A 19420-nucleotide genomic window follows, 5' to 3' on the forward strand; every position below is an offset into this window, starting at 1 on the left:
TGGTCCCAGTCTTCACGGGGTCACAGTCTAATAGGGAGTTTAGACAAAACTGAGAAGGGAATCAGATAGATAAAATAATTACATTTGATTATGGCTGCTGAGAAGGAAAGGTAGGAGGGACTGAGATGGAAAGCATCAAGGTTGAGAGGAGCACTTCTCTCATGGGGTGAAGACAGACTGCATCTCTGTGGAGGCGACATTTCAACTGAAAGCTGAAGGAGGAAGAAGTAGGCATGCAAAGAGCCAGGCAAAGGGAACAGAGTGTGCAAAGCCCCTGAAAAGACTTCTGTGTTTATATGGAAATGAGAAAAAAATGTTATCATGATTGATAGACTCCATTTTGGGTCTTTCTGACCACTAGGTCACACTGCCTCTGAAGAAGGGGCCACTGGTTGTTTAAAGGGCAAGAAAGACCACGGAGCAGTGGCTGTCCAAGGGATACTGGTCACCTCCTCACATCAGTTACTTAGTCCTCCAGAAGACAAGTCCTTTTGGACATTATCTAACCAACCCCATCCCTGTCCTGTTAAAGCTGGAGGAGATATTTGAAGAGCTTCCATAGGAGACAGAGTAGGGGAGGAAGGACCGCCTTGATGGGATTCCCAAAGGGAGGCTGATGGAAGAAGAGCTGGGGGTGGAGGATGCTTGCTGACTTGAGCCATCATCCCCTACTAAGAGCTGCGTCCCGGGCCAGCTCCCCCCTGCAACACTAGGTGTCTCTGTTAATCCACACAGCAGAAGGCACATCGTGCTTGTCCTGCTGTGGCTGTGGCTTTTTAGTTCTGCTTTTTCATCATGAATGGCTTCACCTTAGCACCTCTCTTCCCCACAGGAGGTGCCAAAAATAAGGGGGAAACGAGAGGACCTCCGTGTATATAAATGCCTGCAAATTCAGGATGTATGGAAAGCTCCCACTATCAACCTTTTGGTCCCCATGAGAAGTTGGGTGACACTTTAATGTAACGCTCTCTTTTTACTTTTCCCAAGGACTTGCCATGAAGCTTTGGGCTCTGTGGGAAGATCTGTGGCTAACGGGACTCTCATTTTGCTTGGTTCCCCGCCCCCCCAACATAGACATGATGAGCAGTTATTACAATGATACTATATAGAGCTTTAAATTTTTTTTTTATTGAAGCACAGTCAGTTTACAATGTGTTAGTTTCTGGTGTACAGCACAGTGATTCAGTTACACATGTGTATTCTTTTTCATATTCTTTTTCATTATAGGTTACTACGGGATATTGAATATAGTTTCCTGTGCTATACGGTAGGACCTATTGTTTATCTATGTTATATAGAGAGAGCTTTTTAGATTCAAATACAGTGTCTTTTAATCCTCGTAACAATTCTATGAGTCACAATGAGATTACTCCCATTGAACAGATAAAGATACTAAAGTTCGTGGAAGTGATGGGATACATTCGTGCCAAAGCCATCAGCCAGCTCTTACACCTTCAAATCCAGAGGGCAGAGCTTGCAGAGGATTGGAAGATGCAGTTCTGTTCCACCTCTCTCAACAATCTCAGGGAAGAAGCGAAGACGTTGATTAATAATAATACAACTTCCACAGCAGTCAGCACTTACCCTGTGCCCAGAGCGTGCCTGGCACCCTGTGCCAGGTTCTTTCTGTTTACCAGCCAGTGTAACCCTCACCACCACTTCATGAGGTCGGTGCTGTTATTATCCCCATTTAACAGGTGAGGAAGTTGAGGCTCAAAGAGGTGAAGTAACCACTTGCACCAGTTTACCTAGCCAGCAAGCTGTGGAGCTAATGCACACACCTCAACAGTTCAACTCCAAATCCAGCGCCTGTCATCGCCATTGAAGTGCTTCTGTTGACGACCTGCTTCTGTTTTATAGGAATCACGCCAGTTCGTTGCATTGAGCACACTTCTGGTTTGGATTCTCTTCTCTTACTCTTCTTGGTTGAAAAAAAAAAGTAAAAGTTTTAAGAACAGGATACCATTATGCTGTCTCTTACCACATAGGCAGAGAGAAGCCAGTCATTGGAGCAGTTGCCTTGATAAATAATCAGACAGTAAAGCTGCCATCGTCAAAAAATATGTTTGTATGTACTTTCCACTTTAATCAGGATGTTTGGCTGGGTCCATGCCTTTCTTCTGAAGGGAGGGGCTTGCTGTTGTTAAGGGCAGTAGACTCAGTTCCAGCTTCCCAATTGTGATGTGTCCCTTAACCAGTTGATGCCTAGTTTCCCGACTTGTGCTTTGTTGTCAGCTTCAGCTTCTTCCACTGGCCTTATTAAGAATTCTGCATAGTCAATGGGATGCAAATAAATGGAAACATATGCAGCTCCCTGCATGTGGGAAATGCCGCTGTTGGCTGTTCTGCCACTGAGCTGCCTTTGCAGTGTGCTGCTTTCACCTTCCAGCTGAGGCTTTGCATCTCCAGGGGCTGATCTGACTGCTCCTGACAGATCCAGGTGATGGAGCTAACACAGCATTCATGGCAAGTTCGGTTCACTGACTCCTCCCTCAGCTTTGGGTCTGAAAGCCCCTTGGGCTCCAGCTCCTTTCACTCTGGGTCCATTTGTACATCTTTGATAAACCTAACCTCAGTGTCACAGCAGATCATATGCACTGGAGCTAGTCCTGAACTTGTACGTTGGAAGAATGTTCTACTGTGGTTCTCCATGGTGGGAACTGGGGTAGATGGTGCTGTTCAGAAGCCAGATCTGATACTGAAGGCAGGTGCAGACCTGTCAGCCACACAGCTGGTTGAGTTAACTCTATTAGACAGTGTTGGACAATGTTGTTGTCTGAAATAGAAACCAGTATGGTGGCAGGCTGTCCATTTGCCAAATGGTGCCCCTGCTGGGCTGGTTTAGATCTGCCTTTCTTGTTGGTGCATCTGCTAGGTTTGGCTGCCAGCGTGTTAGAAACTGGCAGCTCTGTAAAGGTTTATTGTCTTTCTAGGTGTTTCCGTCAAGGAGGGAAGTACTAAAATTTGCCATTTTTTAACTGATGACTTGGCATCTTTTGAGTCCTGGCTCTGCTTCAACTAGAAGAATTTACTCTCTGATTTTATGTTAGTATTGAAAGTGCATTATCTTTTAGATCAAGAATGATGCTGTTGTTTTCTCATCTATGGCCATACCGCTCTGAACGCGCCCGATCTTGTCTGATCTTGGAAGGGTGATTTTCTACTCTTCTTACAAATCAGATTCTCAGGAGCCTCTGTTGTAAATTGTTTCCTCATACTCAGTTCCATTGCCCCCACATCACGGATTTTGGAACTTTTTTTCCTTTCTTTTTTCTTTTGAAAATCAGCCACAAGTAGAAAGAACCCCAGTGAATGAACATCCCTCCCAGAAAAGAGATGGGAAAAAAATGTTTTCTGAAACTTCAAGCCCACGCTGATGTGATCTGCCTTCTACGTGTTAAGCAGACTTTGAGAATGCAAGCATGGCCTCTTGGTTAAAGGCAAAGCTAAAAAAAAAAAAAAAAAAAAAAAGGAAAAAAAGACCTTGTACATCAAATAGCTCTTACCAAAGGGTGTTTTTATGAGTGAAGTGCAAATGAAGCGTAGAATAGAGCTCCTTTCTGGGATATAAGACCCAATTTCCGAAAGGTGTGCACACGCTCTCGATTGATTGTATTAGCTGCTTAGTGGCAGAACTGCTGGAGTATGAAATGGAACGAGTTCTGTTCAACACCCAGCATCTTACCTGGCACGCGCTGAACCCCTCCATCCAATGTCATCGTTAATGATTCCTATATAGAGGGGAAATGGGAAGAAACTAGTTTCAGTTGCCTCTCTGACTTGAAATACAGGCTTGCCTATTTCACTGTAGTGAATGCCTGTCAATCTTTGCACACAGAGTTTCCTGGGGTGGGATCTCATTCTGAAAATATTCTGAAAATCCCAGATTCTATCTGGAGGAAAGAGGGGAGAATCGACAGGTGTGCTTTTGAATGGAAAGGAGTATTCATGACTAACATGCATGAGCAAGGGCTGAAGAACCCCCACAGAAGAGACTTTGAAGGGGCGACACGGTGCATGTCTTCAGAGTTTTAAAGCTTTGCCATCTGGAAATAGGAGTTGAATTAGTCTGCTTTGCTTACAGCAGAGAATTAGAGCCGGCAGTTTGAAGTTCCAAGGAAATAATTCTGGCTTGGTGGAAGGAAGTCTTAGCGAAATATTTTGAGCCGCCAATGAAAGGGACCGTCCTAGGAAGTGGGGAGATGGCACTCAGACACTGGAACCCCCCCAGGAGACGGGCAGCTGTCTGTCAGGAAGGGGCTCTGCAGTGGGCGCTGGGCTCAAGTGTGGAGGGAGGCGGTTCCATCAGTTTACTTAAATAACCTTAAAACTCTTCCATGCGGAGACCATTTGGATCCATTGATTTCTTTGCTTTATAATCTTCCCATCCTCTTGTACTGAACAGTGCAGCCGATACTGCCTTTAGATATGCAATTCAGTAGCATTTGTCCCTTGACTCAGATCACTCCCCCTCTAATTGTGCCCATTAATACCTGTGACAACCAGTGTTTATTTTCCAGTTATTCTGTTCCAGGATCTGCACGAAGTACTTCGTGTGAGTTGCTATTTTAACACTCGCAGAAGTCCTGAGAGATGAATATTTTTAAACATTGAGGTATAATTGACATGTTACATTGTATTAGTTTCAGGTGTACAACGTAATTATCCGATATATGTGTTTATATATATATTGCAAAATCACCACCATGATAAGTCTAGCTAACATCCGTCACCGTACATAGTTATGAAATTTTTCTTCTTGCCATGAGACTGTTTAGGATTTACCTCTTAGTAACTTCCAAATACTCAGTACAGTGTTATCGACTGCGTCACCATGCTGTGCATTACATCCCCATGACTTACTTATTTTATAACTAGAAATGTGTGTCTTTTGACCCCCTTCACCCATTTTGCCCCCTCCTCACCCCCTGCCTGTGACAACTACCAATCCGTTCTCAGTATCCATGGGCTCGGATTTTGGGTTTTTTTTTTTTTTTAAGATTCTACACGTCAGTGAGGTCATATGGTATTAGTCTTTATCTGTCTGACTTATTTCACTTAGCATAATGATCTGAAGGCCCATCTGTGTTGTTACAAATGGAAGAATTTTCTCCTTTTTTAGGACAATAATATTCCATTGTGTGTGTGTGTGAGAGAGAGAGACATTTTTTTAAAAATCCATTCATCAGTAAATGGACACCTAAGTTGTTTCCGTGTCTTGGCTACTGGGAATAATGCTGCAGTGTACATGGGGGTATGGATGTCTCTTCTAGATCCTCCTTCCTTTTGATATATACCCAGTAGTGGGGTTGTTGTGCAGTTGACATTCCCAGCAACAGTGCACCAGGGCTCCCTTTTCTCCACATCCTTGCCAACACTTGTTGTCTCTTATCTTTTTGATGATAGCCATTCTAACAGGTATGAGGTGATACCACATTGTAGTTTTGGTTTACATTTCCCTGTTGATTAGTGATGTTGAGCATCTTTTCACGTACCTGTTGACCATTTATATGTCTTCTTTGGAAAGATGTCTATTTAAGTCCTTTGCCCGTTTAAAAACTAGATTGTTAGTCCTTTTGCTATGGAGTTATGTGAGTTTCTTATATGTTTTGGAGAAGCTTTTGTTTGATGTAGTCTCGTTTATTTATTCTTGCTTTTTGCTTGTGCTTTAGGTATCTAAGCTGACCTTTCTACCAGAGAGTTCACAGAAATGATTCTTGGGTAGACGTTTAGATCTAAAAAAACTCCAGGATCCCTGATAAACCTCACATCCCAATTCAGACTCCTCATTGTATCTTTTGAATTAGCTCGATCTTTATTCAGCCAGCTACTTACTCTCTTCATTACTTCTTTAAAAACAGTTTTTATTGTGCTAAAAATACCTGTAACATTAAATTTATCATTTTAACCATTTTAAACTGTACGATTCAGTGGTAATAAATACATTCACAGTGTTGTTCATATGTCACCAATGTCTAGTTCCACAGATAGCTAGTTCTTCTATCTTTTTTAAACTTTGGAGGGGAGGTAATTAGGTTTACTTATTTATTTATTTAGAGGAGTACTGGGGGTCGAACCCAGGACCTCATACGTGCGAAGCATGCGCTCTACCATTTGAGCTATTCCCTCCCCCTTTAGTTCCTCTATCTTTTTCATTACCCAAACCAATTCCTCTCCCAGTATATACCCCCAGAGAATTGAAAACCGGTATTTAAACAAAAACTTGTACGTGAATGTTTGTAGCACCCCTACTCACAATAACGAAAAGATGTAACCGAATGTCCATCAACAGATGAATGGATAAGCTTAATATGTATATCTGTACAATGGAGTATTATTCAGCCATAAAGGAATGAAATCCCGATACATGCTCCAGCGTGGATGAACCGTGAAGACGTGATGCTAAGTGGAAGAAGCCAGACACAAAGGGCCAGATACCTGATTTCATTTATGTGTAATATGCTTATCACTTTTTTCATCTCTCTAAACCCTCTGTGATATTTTTCACAGTGTACTTTCTATTTACATTGATTTACTTTTTTAGAGTTATAAAAAAATTCGCTATAGTTCCTTCCCAAGCAATAAGAGCCCAACATGAAATAACGGGCTTGATATACTAGTTCCATTTTCAGATATATATTAAACAAATTTAATACACAAATTTAATGGCTAACCCAGGCACCCTCTAAATGCACCTGTCTGTGTGCCCCCTGAAATGGACACTTAACGGCATTTCTGAAAACAGCCTTTTGGTTCCTCTTGGCAATCAGTTCCTTCTTGAATGTGATCCACACAGCTCCTAGACTCCAGCTGTCCAAGATGGCAGCCACTGGCCGTATGTGGCAATTTAAATTTAAGTTAAGTAAGATAAAATAACATAGAAAATTCGGTCCTTCTCCATGTTTCAAGTGCCCCAGAGCGCCCGGTGACAAGCAGCTCCTGTAACGGACATCACAGGTACTGCAGTCCCACCCTTGGGGAAAAGTCTGTTGGACAGTTCTGTCTATTGGCTTCCCTTCTTCCCTGTGCCCCAGGGAGGCACCCGGTCTCCCAGGTCCTGTGCGTAGGTCAGCCTCTCACTCAGCATCCTCACTTCCCACCGCTTGTTCCTGGCTGACCATTCATCCCCCAGCCAGCTCTGAAACTGACCTACTTTCCCAGTGTCACCAGGGAGGGCTTGGTGCCAAACCACAGTGTGGGACCTCCTCCCGCCGGTCCCCTTCCTGCTTGCTGCGCGACCAGCCCTGGACGCCCTCCATCTTGCGGCTCTGGTCCGCTCGCATCCTGCTGCTGCGAGGATCTCCTCCCACGAGCCCTTTCCAGCTTCCCTGATTCAAACTCCATTTTGTTTTGCTGTTCAAGGGAGAGGAAACCTCGCCCCTCCTTTGGCCAGGCTCCTCTCTCTACTCTCTTGTTTGTTCATCTCTCTCTCTCCCTTCCTCCTACCTTTCTGTCTCTCTAACTTCTCCTGGTTTTTTTTTTTTTTTGGCAGGAGGAGGTAATTAGGTTTATTTCTTTATCTTAATGGAGGCATTGGGGATTGAACCTAGGACCTCATGCCTGCTAAGCACACGATCTACCACTGAGCTCTATCCTCCTCCCCTTCTTTTTCTCTTTCTTACTCTTGTTTCCTCTTTTCCTTCTTCCTACTGTCCCCACAGTTATTTCCCTGTAGTTGTAAAATTAATCCTTTAAGGCGATTTGAAAAACAAACAGGAAGAGAGGCTATAGGGAAAAAAAACTTTATTTCTGTTATTTATATATTAAAAAAAAAACAAAACCTCCAAACAACCATCCTTGATATAACAGTTCTTCTTTGCTCTTTAGGAGGTAAATACATTATTTTCTTCCCCACCAAGAAAGTGATCGAGCAGTTATGGACAAAGATATGAATACCTGGGCAGGGCAGGACTGCAGAGCTGGGTCTTCTGGGGGCCACATTTCCACACCAGAAATCCGTGGCAGGATGTGAAACGTTATTACTGCTGAATTTACACAAGGCTGTCAAGTTCCATTACGAGACTGGGCAGCATTTAGACTGTCATTTAGGCCAGGATGTATTTAGCTCTGTCCTGATGGTTCTGAGGTGTCATCTGGCACACTGGGACATTCTCTGTGCTGCTAAGGGCTCCAGCTCTGGCCAGATGAAAATCTGGTCCTGTCCCTTCAGCAAATGGTCACCGGTTGCCTACCACCTGCTGGACGCTGTGCTCCGGGTGCGGGGTGTGCGGCAACAGCTCAGACACAGCCCCTGGTCCCCGGGAGTTTACCCTCCAGCAAAGGAGATGATTATGACGTCTGTGTGTGAAAAACTCTGCCAATAACAGGATGAAAAGGAAGCCGCAGAGAAAGTGATGCCGGTTCTGAGGAGGGAGCAGAGGCTGGCAGCTCAGTGAACATTTTGGGAAGAGGTGACCTCTGCTCAGGATTGGAGGGTCTGAATATGTGAATGTTTAATAGAGAAAAATCTTTGTATTCATTGAGACTCTTATGATTTTAGGTGATAGAAAACCAATTTTCATTCAGTTAAGAGAAAAACAAAACAAAACACAAAGGATGTATTGCTCTATTCAACTGGAAAGGGTATGGGCATACTTGTTACCTGCCATATCTAGATTCAGGCTCTAATGATGTCTTCAGATATATCTTTCTCATTCTTTTTCCCTCTCTTTTTCTCTCATGTTTTCCTGTGTTGTGGCTTAAGGTTTCTTCCGCATGAGCAGGGGAAGAGCTTTATATAGATGTGGATTCACATACTTTTGTCACTGTATCTCCTTGAGTCAAGAGAGGCAGTATTCTCTCTAGCTGCAACAATATTGAGAAGGAAGTCAGGAAGTGGGATCAAGTACTGCAGAGCTGGTAGAAAACAAAGGAATGAGCGGTACCACACCCACATTTCTCAGATAAGGTGAACTGAGGTGCAAAAAGGCTAGATGGGAGCTGATGAAGCTTAATTCCAAGGCTTTGAAATCCATTTTGGTTCAAAAAATCACTCTACCACTTAAACCAGTGAGTATTAATTTTGTTTTTAATTGACAGAAAGCCCAAACGTAAAAGTGGCTTAACCAAGGCAGACATTGAGTCCTCTGTCCTGTAAGAGAAGCCCAAGGTGGTCCAGGGCTTGTGTGGTGTTCCATGGTGCCAGGGACCCAGGCTCCTCCTGCCTTATGGCTCTGCCACCCTCAGCCAATGGCTTCCACCTCATAGTACAAGATGGCTGCTAGTGCTCCAGCCATCATATCTGTACTGCAGCCAGCAGGAAGGAGGAAGGAGCAAAGAAGGGTTCCTCTCCTTACTATAAAATACTTCCTGTAAGTTATACATATCATATGTTCTCTTCCTAATGGCCAGAGCATAGTCACATAGCCATACCTAGCTGGGAAAAGTAAACTTTAATATAGAAGGCTACATGCCCAGCTGAAAATGGGAGTTTCTGTTACTAAGGCAGAAGAGGAAAAAAGACATTGACAAACAACCAGAGGTGTCTGGCACCCTGTGTAGTCTTTGGCACCATCAAAAACTCCTCTGTGTCTCTGTTCTTTCTTTGTGAAGGAAAAATCCACACTTAGCTCTTAGGGTAAAAATTCAGGTAAAGAACAGAAATCATCTGGGACAACATTTAACACCTATTAGGTGCTAAATACATTTTGGTTCCTTTCTTTTAGTGGTTATTATTATTCACATGTCCAGGTAGGTGGGACCAAATCCTAGATCCTCTGATTTGAAGACCAGGGCCCTTCCTGTACAAAAGCATGTAGGAACAAGTTTCCTGATTGTTTTCTGGCTTGTTAATTGACTCATATCAGCAGAAGATTATTTTTTCCAACAATAATTTGCAGGGAGTACAGTGTATTCAGGGTTCAAGCAGAGGCAGGAATCCTGGAGCCCTGTTGGCTTCATCCCCAACCTTTCCCCTCTGCCTTGGTCACTCCATCAGGCCCCCAGACACCTGCCAAGCACAGGCACATACCCCCTGGACAGACAGAGAAAGTGGGGCTCATTGTCAGAGGGCTAGAGACCTGAGACTCTTCCTGCCCTCAGTAAGCACATATGAGCAGCTTCTCTCTGCCAGGCACCATTCAGGTTCTGGAAGGGGATACAGCCGAGAACAAAACAGACAAATCCCTCTTCTCATGGGGTCTAGGTTCCAGGATGGGGGGATATCCAGAAGTTCTTGGATGAAGTTGCACTTTGAATTGATCCACATCTACATATTTGGGGAAGGTGAGGTGGCAACATTCATGGACATCTGCCTGTCTGAGATCCTGAATAATTTGGTGGCATGGACACAGGTGATCCAGGGAGCTCATAGAAACCGCTTGTCACATGACCTACTTTGGGGGGCTGTCTTGGAATAGATGCTCACTACAAGAGATGGTTTCATTGACTCCTAGGTCAGCTCGTTCCAAGTGGTTACATGAGGCAGAGCCGTTAGATGGTGATATATTTGGTGCTGCTTTGATAGTGTGACAAAATACTATCCATAATTTCGAGAATTTCCAGATCCCCCACCAACTTCCTTAAGGAACCATACATATAAGGAACAAGAACAGAATGGGATTCCGAGAACCACGTTATTAATGGACACAGCCTCCCAGTAACTCCTGATAAAGGAGAATTGGGGCATGCACCTTAGATCCTGCTCTGTAGGTCCTGCTCCCCCTGCAAACCTTTGGCCAAATGGGTCCAGTCTAGTGACGGAAGCAGGTAGAACAGTCATACTTAGAGAAGCTTTGTTCTAATTTACTCCAAGTTTTAGACTAAGAAGTTGGGTTACAAAAGGCAGCATGTCCTCCAAAAGTCACCTTTGGCTCAGGTGTGCTCACCAAGCAGAGATGGGATGCCCAGGACACGTGAAGGGGAAGATGGGCACCTGGGTCCCCACCCTTGCACCAGCGCCAGGTCCAGGGGTACTTGAGGCTCTGAGCAATCAGATTAGCTCCTCCTCTCTCCTTAGGGGAGGAACGTAGAGGGTTCATTGCCTCCCTTGGGAAACTGGAGTGGCAGCCACACTGATCCTCCAGCATCTAAGAGAAAGCCCTTTAATTTCAGATTTTAGAAGGAGGAAAGATAATGATGTGAAACCATGACAACTACTGCTACCCCCGCTGTCATCATTTACCAGACACTGTTACGTGCCAAACGCTCTGCTCATAACATTACATACCTTCTGTGGTTAAATTTCATCTAGTGTAATCCCTATAATTACACAGAGATGTGGCTATTATAACCTCACTTTTATAGAAGAGGAAACGGATGTTCTGAGAATTTAGGAGACTCAGTCAGGATTGGAAGCCACAGAACTGCATAACCCGGGCTGTCTGATTCCTAAACTCAACACTTGTCTTGCAGCATTGCCTCTCTGGATTTGTTGCACCGGAAATGAATGTTGAATGAACAAGATCCTGGAGGCCTGTGCCTGCTCAATCATTTGCTCATTTATTCAACAAATACTTATAAGCCCTTACTGCAACACGCTCTGTTATATGCTTTAGAATCGTGGTGATCAAAACACAGATCCTTGCCTTTATGGAGTTTATCATCTCCTGTTCTAATTTTTTAAAATTCAGTCTTGCTTAACCAAGACAACTAACATTATCTGTTTTTAAATTGGCCACAGTAGTATTTGAGAAAATACTCCCCTCTTATTTTTTTTAAACCCAGTGGTTTTGGGTTTTTTTTTCCATTATGCTGTAGTTTCTGAGCCTCTTTTGAATGATGCTGGCCTAGATTATGCAGATCTGTGTGTTGGAGTTACTACATTTCCGTCCTGACATTTACGTCTCAGCCCTGCAGACGTGCCTTCGGTAATTGTTCAGGGGAAACAGGAAGCCACCAATAAGTACACGGACTTGAGCACTGGGGCAAAGGAAAAGGACTCTCATCAAGAGACTTGCTGAAACGAAACGGTACAAGTTGTGCATCAGGGGAAGGGGTGGTGTCGGGGGTGGGAACCAAAAATGGTAAATGCACCACAAGTTAGGTCTAAAGAGAGGACTCCTGCCCATAAGGGAATGGTTAACGGAGGAGGAGAGGGCGCTAAGACAGACATCAAAGTGGAAGGGATTTCAAACCACTAAGAGAAAGTTGGAAAGAGTGAACACATTTTTTTTTAAATGAGAATGTCTTGAGAACTGAAAAAGTTTAAAGAAAACAGTGACTCTGTTTTCAAAAGCATGTAAATTAAATGACAAACGAGAAAAAAAAAAAAAAAGTGGTGACACCCAAAGCAGTTTGAGGAGGCATTTAAGGGACAGTGTGATTCGGGAAAAGGCCTGGGGAAAGTGGGAAATGGCAAAGCAGATGGGAAATTAACTGAAAATTGAGACACACTGAATGGGTTATAGTGGCATTTATGAAACAGTAAGAGAATTAAAGTCTGAAGGGAAATAGTGAATAATAAATATGTCTAGAGAACACTGCAGATAATCAGATTTGAGAAGTTAAAGGAGACTTACGAGGAAAAAGAGAGAAAACAGAAATCTGGAGCAATGAGACATTTTAAGTGGTAGTTAAAGAGCTTATGCAGCCCGTGTCTGGTTGGCCTTTGACGAAAAGATGGGAAGACCCTGGAAATGAGTACACGGAATGGCAGTGCTAAGTGCGGGTTTAAAAGCACCAGGGTGCATTTGGGGTGGGGTGTTAGGAAATTGGATAGGGTGGAAAACAGTTTAAAAAAAAAGCATAGTAATTTTATGTAAATGTTAATTACTTACTTATTAGGCAACAGCTGTATACCAGGCATATTTTTTGCACTATCACTAATCCCACTCACTAACCTGGGGGTCAGGGATCTGTTAGGTTAAACCACATGAAACCATCACAGCTAGTTCACATGGTTTAACCTGATCCATTTTTACAAAGGAGGAAATAGAAACTCAGAGAATTTTAAATATATGACCCTAAGTGGCATAGCTGGGGAGCAGCAGACGTAGGCTTTGATCCTGATGACGTAGAAATAGGAATTCATTCATTTACTCATTCTGCACGTGTCTATTTCAGCACCAGCTGTGTGCCAGGCACTCTGTTTGGTGCTGGAAATAGAATGCAAAGCAAGGCAAAATAAGTCTCTGCCTTCATGATGCGTACTGTCCAGCCACTGGTTCAAACAGAGCAAACACACCAAAGATGGTCCAGAACAGCTGTCCGATAGAAATGTAATGTGAGCCATATGTCCTCTCACATTATCTGGCAGCACATTAAGCAAGTAAAAGAAGCAGATGACATTAATTTTAACAAATACATTTTATGGCACCCAACATGCCCCAAATATTTCAACATGAAATCCATATAAAATTAGTCACGAGATCTTTTACGCTATTTTTTAATACGAAGGCTTCCAAATCCAGTGTGTTGTGCCCTTATGACACATTTCTAGTCAGACTAACCACATGTCGAGCACTCAGTGGCTGCCTGTAGTTGGTGGCCATCGTATTAGTGTAGAGCTAGAAAGAGTGTGATCATTCTGGCCCAGTTTCTTTGCAGTCATAATATTGGAAAAACAACCCACCTGTTTTCCTGTGTTATTTCTGATCCCCATACATCAACCAGCCATAGGATATAAAATGCAAGTGGTAGAGAAATGTTTCTTTCACCTGGACTTCAGCTTCATACACCTGAGACTGTAGATGCCGATGGAAACTTGTAAGTATGTGCATCACCTAATTTACATCTTTTCTAGCTTTGTGTTATGTGTAGCCAGTGCTACATATGATATGAAGAAAACGATTTGTCACTTTACCGTCAATGGACACTAATAGCCCAGAAGTGGTCCCTCTGCAAGCCATTAGAGCCCTCGTCACTCCCACGTTTTGCTGGCATGTGTTTATTGCTCCTGATGGAAATATCACAAATGCAATTTAAGGCTTAGCAGCAGCCAGAAGTCCTGATATTTTATCTGGTCACTAAAAGTTTGTCATCAATTTTCGAGAGATAAACAAAACAGTGATAAGATTTTTTACTGTTTAATCCAAGCGCCCAGCAGGTGTTAATGCAGACCAAGCAGTGGGGTGTATAATGGATTTTTCCCCGGGTAAAGAATTTTGCTCTGGAGCAAGTTTAAGTGGGAACAAAGCCTGAGGAGATATGGATTGTCCTTCCTAGAAACTGGATGGGATAATTGAAGGTAATAGGTACTTGCTCCCTGCCAACCTCATAATGAAATTACTGTTCAGCAAAAAAAAAAAAAAAAAAAATTGTTAGAAGTTTTTTTGTTTTTTCTTTTTCCCTTTCCAAGGGACTGAAAAATCTTAATAGAGGGAAAGAAAGAAAGGAAAAGATAAGATGATTAACAGTGAGTACATGGACTCATTGGTCAAGAACATTGAATCTTAAAGGAACACAGAAAAATCTGGAGTGTGTGAGCTCCCATATAGTGGTTCCCATATAATCTGAAGAAGAGGGATTGCATCTAAATAACCTCCCTGCTGATTCCACCTGATTTCACTACAAAATGGGAGAAAAGGGCATGAGTTGGGGAAACAGAGACGGGGAACTAAAGGAGATTCAAGTTAGTCACCTGGCAAACCAAAAGAAGTCCAGGGCACGCAACAGGATGGGTTAGCTCCTTGATTAAAGTGATGACCGACATCAGTTTACGCAACATAACCCTGTGAACGGCTCTCCCCTGGGCCAGGTGTCTAAGTCAGACCCAAAACATTTGTCCTCAGGTCTGCCTTTTCAAAACACACAACAAGCTGGATTATTTCCAAACCTCGATAATGGATGAAAATGTTCAGTTTCACCCACATTTGGGGCATTAGGTAGACCCAGACTGACTCTATTTATCTCGAATTCTTGTACAATCAACACTTGGCTTGAGAGCTTATTGGGTTCAATTAAAAAAAAAAAGAAAAGAAAGAAACAAAACCCCTTAGTGAATCAGCTTGCCTAACTGTGAGTTTTGGACCGCAGGCAGATACAGAGTGACTTGGTTACGGATTCTCTGCTAGCCCAGGGGAAGTCCTCTGGTGGCCTTTGTCTGCAATTTTTGTCTTGGAATTCCCTGGGCAGTGTTCCATTGTGATGTTTCATGGGCCGATGCACGAAGCTTTGCAGTTTCCTCCATGCAGTGTATCACTTCCCTGCTTAAAACATGGTCCTCATGGCCTTCTGAACAAAGTGCAGGCACTTTAGGTCCCTTATGATCTGGCTTCAGGGATCTTCTCCAGACAAAGCCCGCTGCCCATCAGCCGTACTGAGCTATCTCCTACTTTCCCTAGCATGTGTCACTTCCTTTGCTGACTCTTCTTTATTTAAGATGACTCCTCTGCTCAGAATGCTCTTCTCCCATCTCCTGAACCCTTTCACTCCTGAAGATTCCCCAGGAAGCACTCTAAAATACATAGGTTGAATGGGGGGCTATTCCTCTACCTTCTCACGATTTCTCCCACTTACTGTGCATCAGGGCACAAGTGGCTTTCTAGGTGCTGTCATTGTTCGTGTGTCTATGTCACTGAGTTGTAAGAATGTAAGTGGGGGGACAGGCACCATGGTTTTTTTTTCTTCTATGTTTATAAGACTCACCATAAGGCCTGACATCTAACAGACATTCAGTAAATCATTGTTGAGTCGGTAAATTATCTGCCTAGGAAATCATCAGAGATGCCTCAGACGCCCCAGATATAGTAGTGGTTACTCTCTGCCTCTTCTAGATTAGCAGCGTTTGATTTTTCTGTTTTCAAACAAACAGCATCTTTGTTAGAAATACAAAGTATTTGCAGAAAATTTGGAGAATACAAAGATACAGAAAAGAAAATGAAAAATACCTGGAATCCTTCCATGCATTGACAACCCCTATTTTTATCCTGTTTTCTGCTTGTTTAACATTAAATAGTGAGTGTTATCTCCATGCCATTAAACTTGTCTTCAAAAACATGATTTTTAAGGACTCAAATAGTCCTCTGAAAGGATACACCATACTGTGCTTTGCCTTTTCCCCAGTTCCTTAACCTTGTCCTTGGAAACCTAATTCTCCCCTGACACACCACAGCCAGGTCGTCTGCACTGTGACTGCCCAGAGGCAGACGTGTGACCAGTCAGGCTAATGTCTCTTTTTGGAATCATTTTTGAGGTCTAGTTCTCCTCTTTAATATTTTACTTCTTTAGCCGTTTTTGGTCTTTAAAGGAGTAGGAAGCAAGTAAATGCAGTGGCTTTGAGATACCCTGAACGTTCTAGGGAAGTTTTTGAGCGCTTCTAACCACCATATATATTTATTAATTGTCTGCTAAGGGGTGTGTTTTCTTAGGCATCTTTAATAACATCACATTTTTCTCAAGCTGCAAGGAACCCTGGACCGTGGGAACCCTCTCTCCCAAATCCTCGGAGGTGAGCTCTGTCTTGCCTCCACATTTGCGCCAAGCCTGACTACAGGCAAGTGTTTTTGAGGGGTGATGGAGATAAGAGTATTGTAAGACAGACAAATGTCACTTGTGATGAAGATAACTTCATGCACAAGTTTACTGCACAGATGTTGTGTAAGGCAGACACTGAGGAGTGGTCCTGGATGCCTCTCTCCCCCCAACCCTGACATCTAATCTGTCACTAAATACCTGCTAAATATTTATCCACTTGGCCCTATGAGTTGCTGCTCCTACTCTTCCTTCTCCAATTTTTGGCCACAGCAGTCAAAGCCAACATCATCTCTCGCCTGAATAATAAGAGCACTCTAATCAGCCCCCCATATCCACTCTGATTTCCCCCAAAACCTATTCTCTACACAATCGTCAAGTCATATTATACAAGAAAAGTCTAATTATATTACCTCCTTAACTAAAACCTTCAGTGTCTTCAGACTGTTTTAAAACAAAGATAAAACTCCTTACCATGGCCTGTAAAGCACTGTCTGCCCCTAATCACCTTCTCAGCCACACCACGTCCCACATTCCGTTATCTCTCTCTGCTTTGGCCTCACTGGTTTGCATTTATTCAGTCCTTCATAAGTACTGCCACAGGGCCTTTGCACATGCTGTCCCCTTTGCTTGGAATGTGTTTATATCTTCTCTTGTCTAGTTCATGCTGATTGATCTTTCAGGTCAAGGTACACTTCCTTATAGAAGCCTTACCCAGCCCCTGTCTCACTTTCACATAGCACAACCCCTCTCTGTTGTAGCACTTGTCATACACCTGTGATTAACTAACTAAGACTGTCCTCTCTCTTAGACGATAAGCTTCAGGAGGGCAGGGATCATGTCTGTGTCCTTATTTATCCCCACTGACTAGCTGAGTCCTGGCATGTGGCAAATATTTAATAAATAGTAGGTGAATGAATAATGAATGAATGGGGTATTATTTCTTTGATGTTGTATACCATGTGGTTTATGAGCAAGCAGTTGCCTTTCAGGGAAGCTTGTTAAAACATGACAGAACATGCTTTCAGATCCTCCTGCAAGAAGATCGTTTGAATAAAAGTCTGTAGTCTGGCAGGACAAAAAAGTTCCATCCCATATGCTAATTACAATCAGTTACTAATGCCTATACAGGATGGGGGGATTCTGAGAGTGAGTAGCGCAGGCTGATGGAAAAGAGTGCCTGGCAAATTGGCAGTGCCTGCCTGTGTACCGATACTTCTACAGGCAGGGGCTGCTTGTGATGAGTGATTACACTGCAAGCTGACACTTTCTCAGCCTTTCACTGATGGCGGCACCCACTCATTTGTTTGAAACCTCTTCAATTCTTCCCTAAAAATTTGTCTTTCTCTCTTCCTTTCTCTAGATTTATGGTCAATGTGACATGGGATGGCAAAGACTTGTCCTTCACCGAGGAAGGCTATCAGGTGCACCCCAGGCTGGTGGTGATTGTGCTGAACAAGGACCGCGAATGGGAGAAGGTGAGCATCCTTCTGTGTGCTGAATGCAGGGGACGCAGGAAAGCCTGGGCAACAAGGGGACTCAAACTCCTCCTTTCTTCAAAACACTTCCCCTCTCTGTTGTAGCATTTGTCAGATTCCATCTCGTGACCCTTCTTGGAACAAGGCAGACAAACATTATAAGGTGCAGTTGGGATGTTTTCTCTGGGTGAATTGCGGTAATTGTATGCTGTTATCTGTGCTGGGTTCTCAAATCTGAGTCAGGAGCCTTCGTGAAAGACAGTGAAGATAATTTAAAGACAGTGACGTTTGGTTCACAACGTTGCAGTGGCAAGTATTGACTATATGGGAACAATCACACCAGTCTACCTAAACGTCATAATTATGGACCATTTCACACGTTTTCCATAGAAATGAAACCCCTGCATTTTCATTTACTTAGTCTTTTGCTTTGAATCTATTCATTTCCTAAACTTAGATGTATCACTTCTTCAAATCATAGGTTGGAGAGGGAGGTTATATTTCTCGTAAAGCACATCTTCTAGTATGTATATATTAACTATTAAAAATTTATAAAAAATCGGTGTGCAGGAAAATCTCATCTCACATACCACACAAGCCGTGTCCTGAGTCAGAGAGGAGATTTCACAGGGAATTTGTAGACGATCCCATGCATACAATGGCCATGTCTGTCCCAGTGGCACTCTCTCCTCCCCAGTAATATAATTCTCCAATTAGTCGTCACAAATCACATAGAGAGCGGAATAAAAGAGACTGAAAAGGGAAAGGAGGACTCCATTGTTACCTTATCTTTTTTGACAAGCAATGCGTGGTCTCTAAACCACCTCTGCAGCTTGAGATTTATCTTCACTTTGCACGTCAGATGGAGGCCTGAGAGACCTAGGGGTAGGGAGAGACAGGATATAGTGTGGGAGTCATAGTGTAATTAGCTCGGATCAGAAGAAAACACTGTGCAAACAGGAACACTGGCTTTGGGGCAGGGGGTCAAGGACAGATTCCTAGAAGGGGATGGTGAAGAGGAAACCTCAGAGGTTTTGCAGGCAACATCCAACAGCCCCACAATACACATGCCTTCAAGTGCACATGAGAAATTCACCAAAGTAGGCTATATTCTGGAACATAAGACAAGTCTCAGTATATTTAAAAGGATTAAAATATGCACAAAGCATTCATTGACCATAGCAGCATTAAAATAAACATTAATGACAAGAATATACATAGAAAATCTTCAGATGTTTGGAAATTAGCTAACATGCTTCTAAATAACCTGTAGGTCAAAGGGGAAATCAGAAACACATTAGGAAATATTTTGAATGGAATGACGATGAAAACACAACATTTCAAAATTGGAAGAATAAAGTTGGTGATGTGCTGAGAGGGAAAGCCATACCTTTAAATGCTTATGATTTTTTTAAAAAAGGAAAATGTAAAGTCAGTGGTATAAGCTTCTAGATTAAGAAGCTAGAAAAAAATTAGAACAAAGTAAACCCAAATGAAGTAGAAGGAAGACAATTATAAGAGTAAAACTTAACAAAGTAGTACACAAAATATAGAGAAAATTGACAAAGCTAAAAAACCTAGTTCTTTGAAAA

The 19420-nt window shown here is 42.9% G+C and overlaps 1 protein-coding gene across 5 annotated transcripts in view; it reads left to right on the forward strand.

Moving 5' to 3' along the window:
• The window catches only part of GRIN2A (glutamate ionotropic receptor NMDA type subunit 2A), a 420782-nt gene that overhangs the window by 281480 nt on the left and 119882 nt on the right, over nt 1–19420 (forward strand). For all 5 annotated transcript variants that reach the window (XR_012061040.1, XM_072942222.1, XM_072942225.1 and 2 more), the window contains one exon: nt 17714–17828. Coding sequence is in view for 4 of the 5 variants with exons in the window: in XM_072942222.1 (XP_072798323.1) it covers nt 17714–17828 (115 nt within the window). In the remaining variant the exon portion in view is untranslated. The remainder of the gene's footprint in view (nt 1–17713; nt 17829–19420) is intronic.

Source organism: Vicugna pacos, chromosome 18, assembly GCF_048564905.1.
Source record: "Vicugna pacos chromosome 18, VicPac4, whole genome shotgun sequence".
Classification (NCBI taxonomy): Eukaryota; Metazoa; Chordata; class Mammalia; order Artiodactyla; family Camelidae; genus Vicugna; species Vicugna pacos.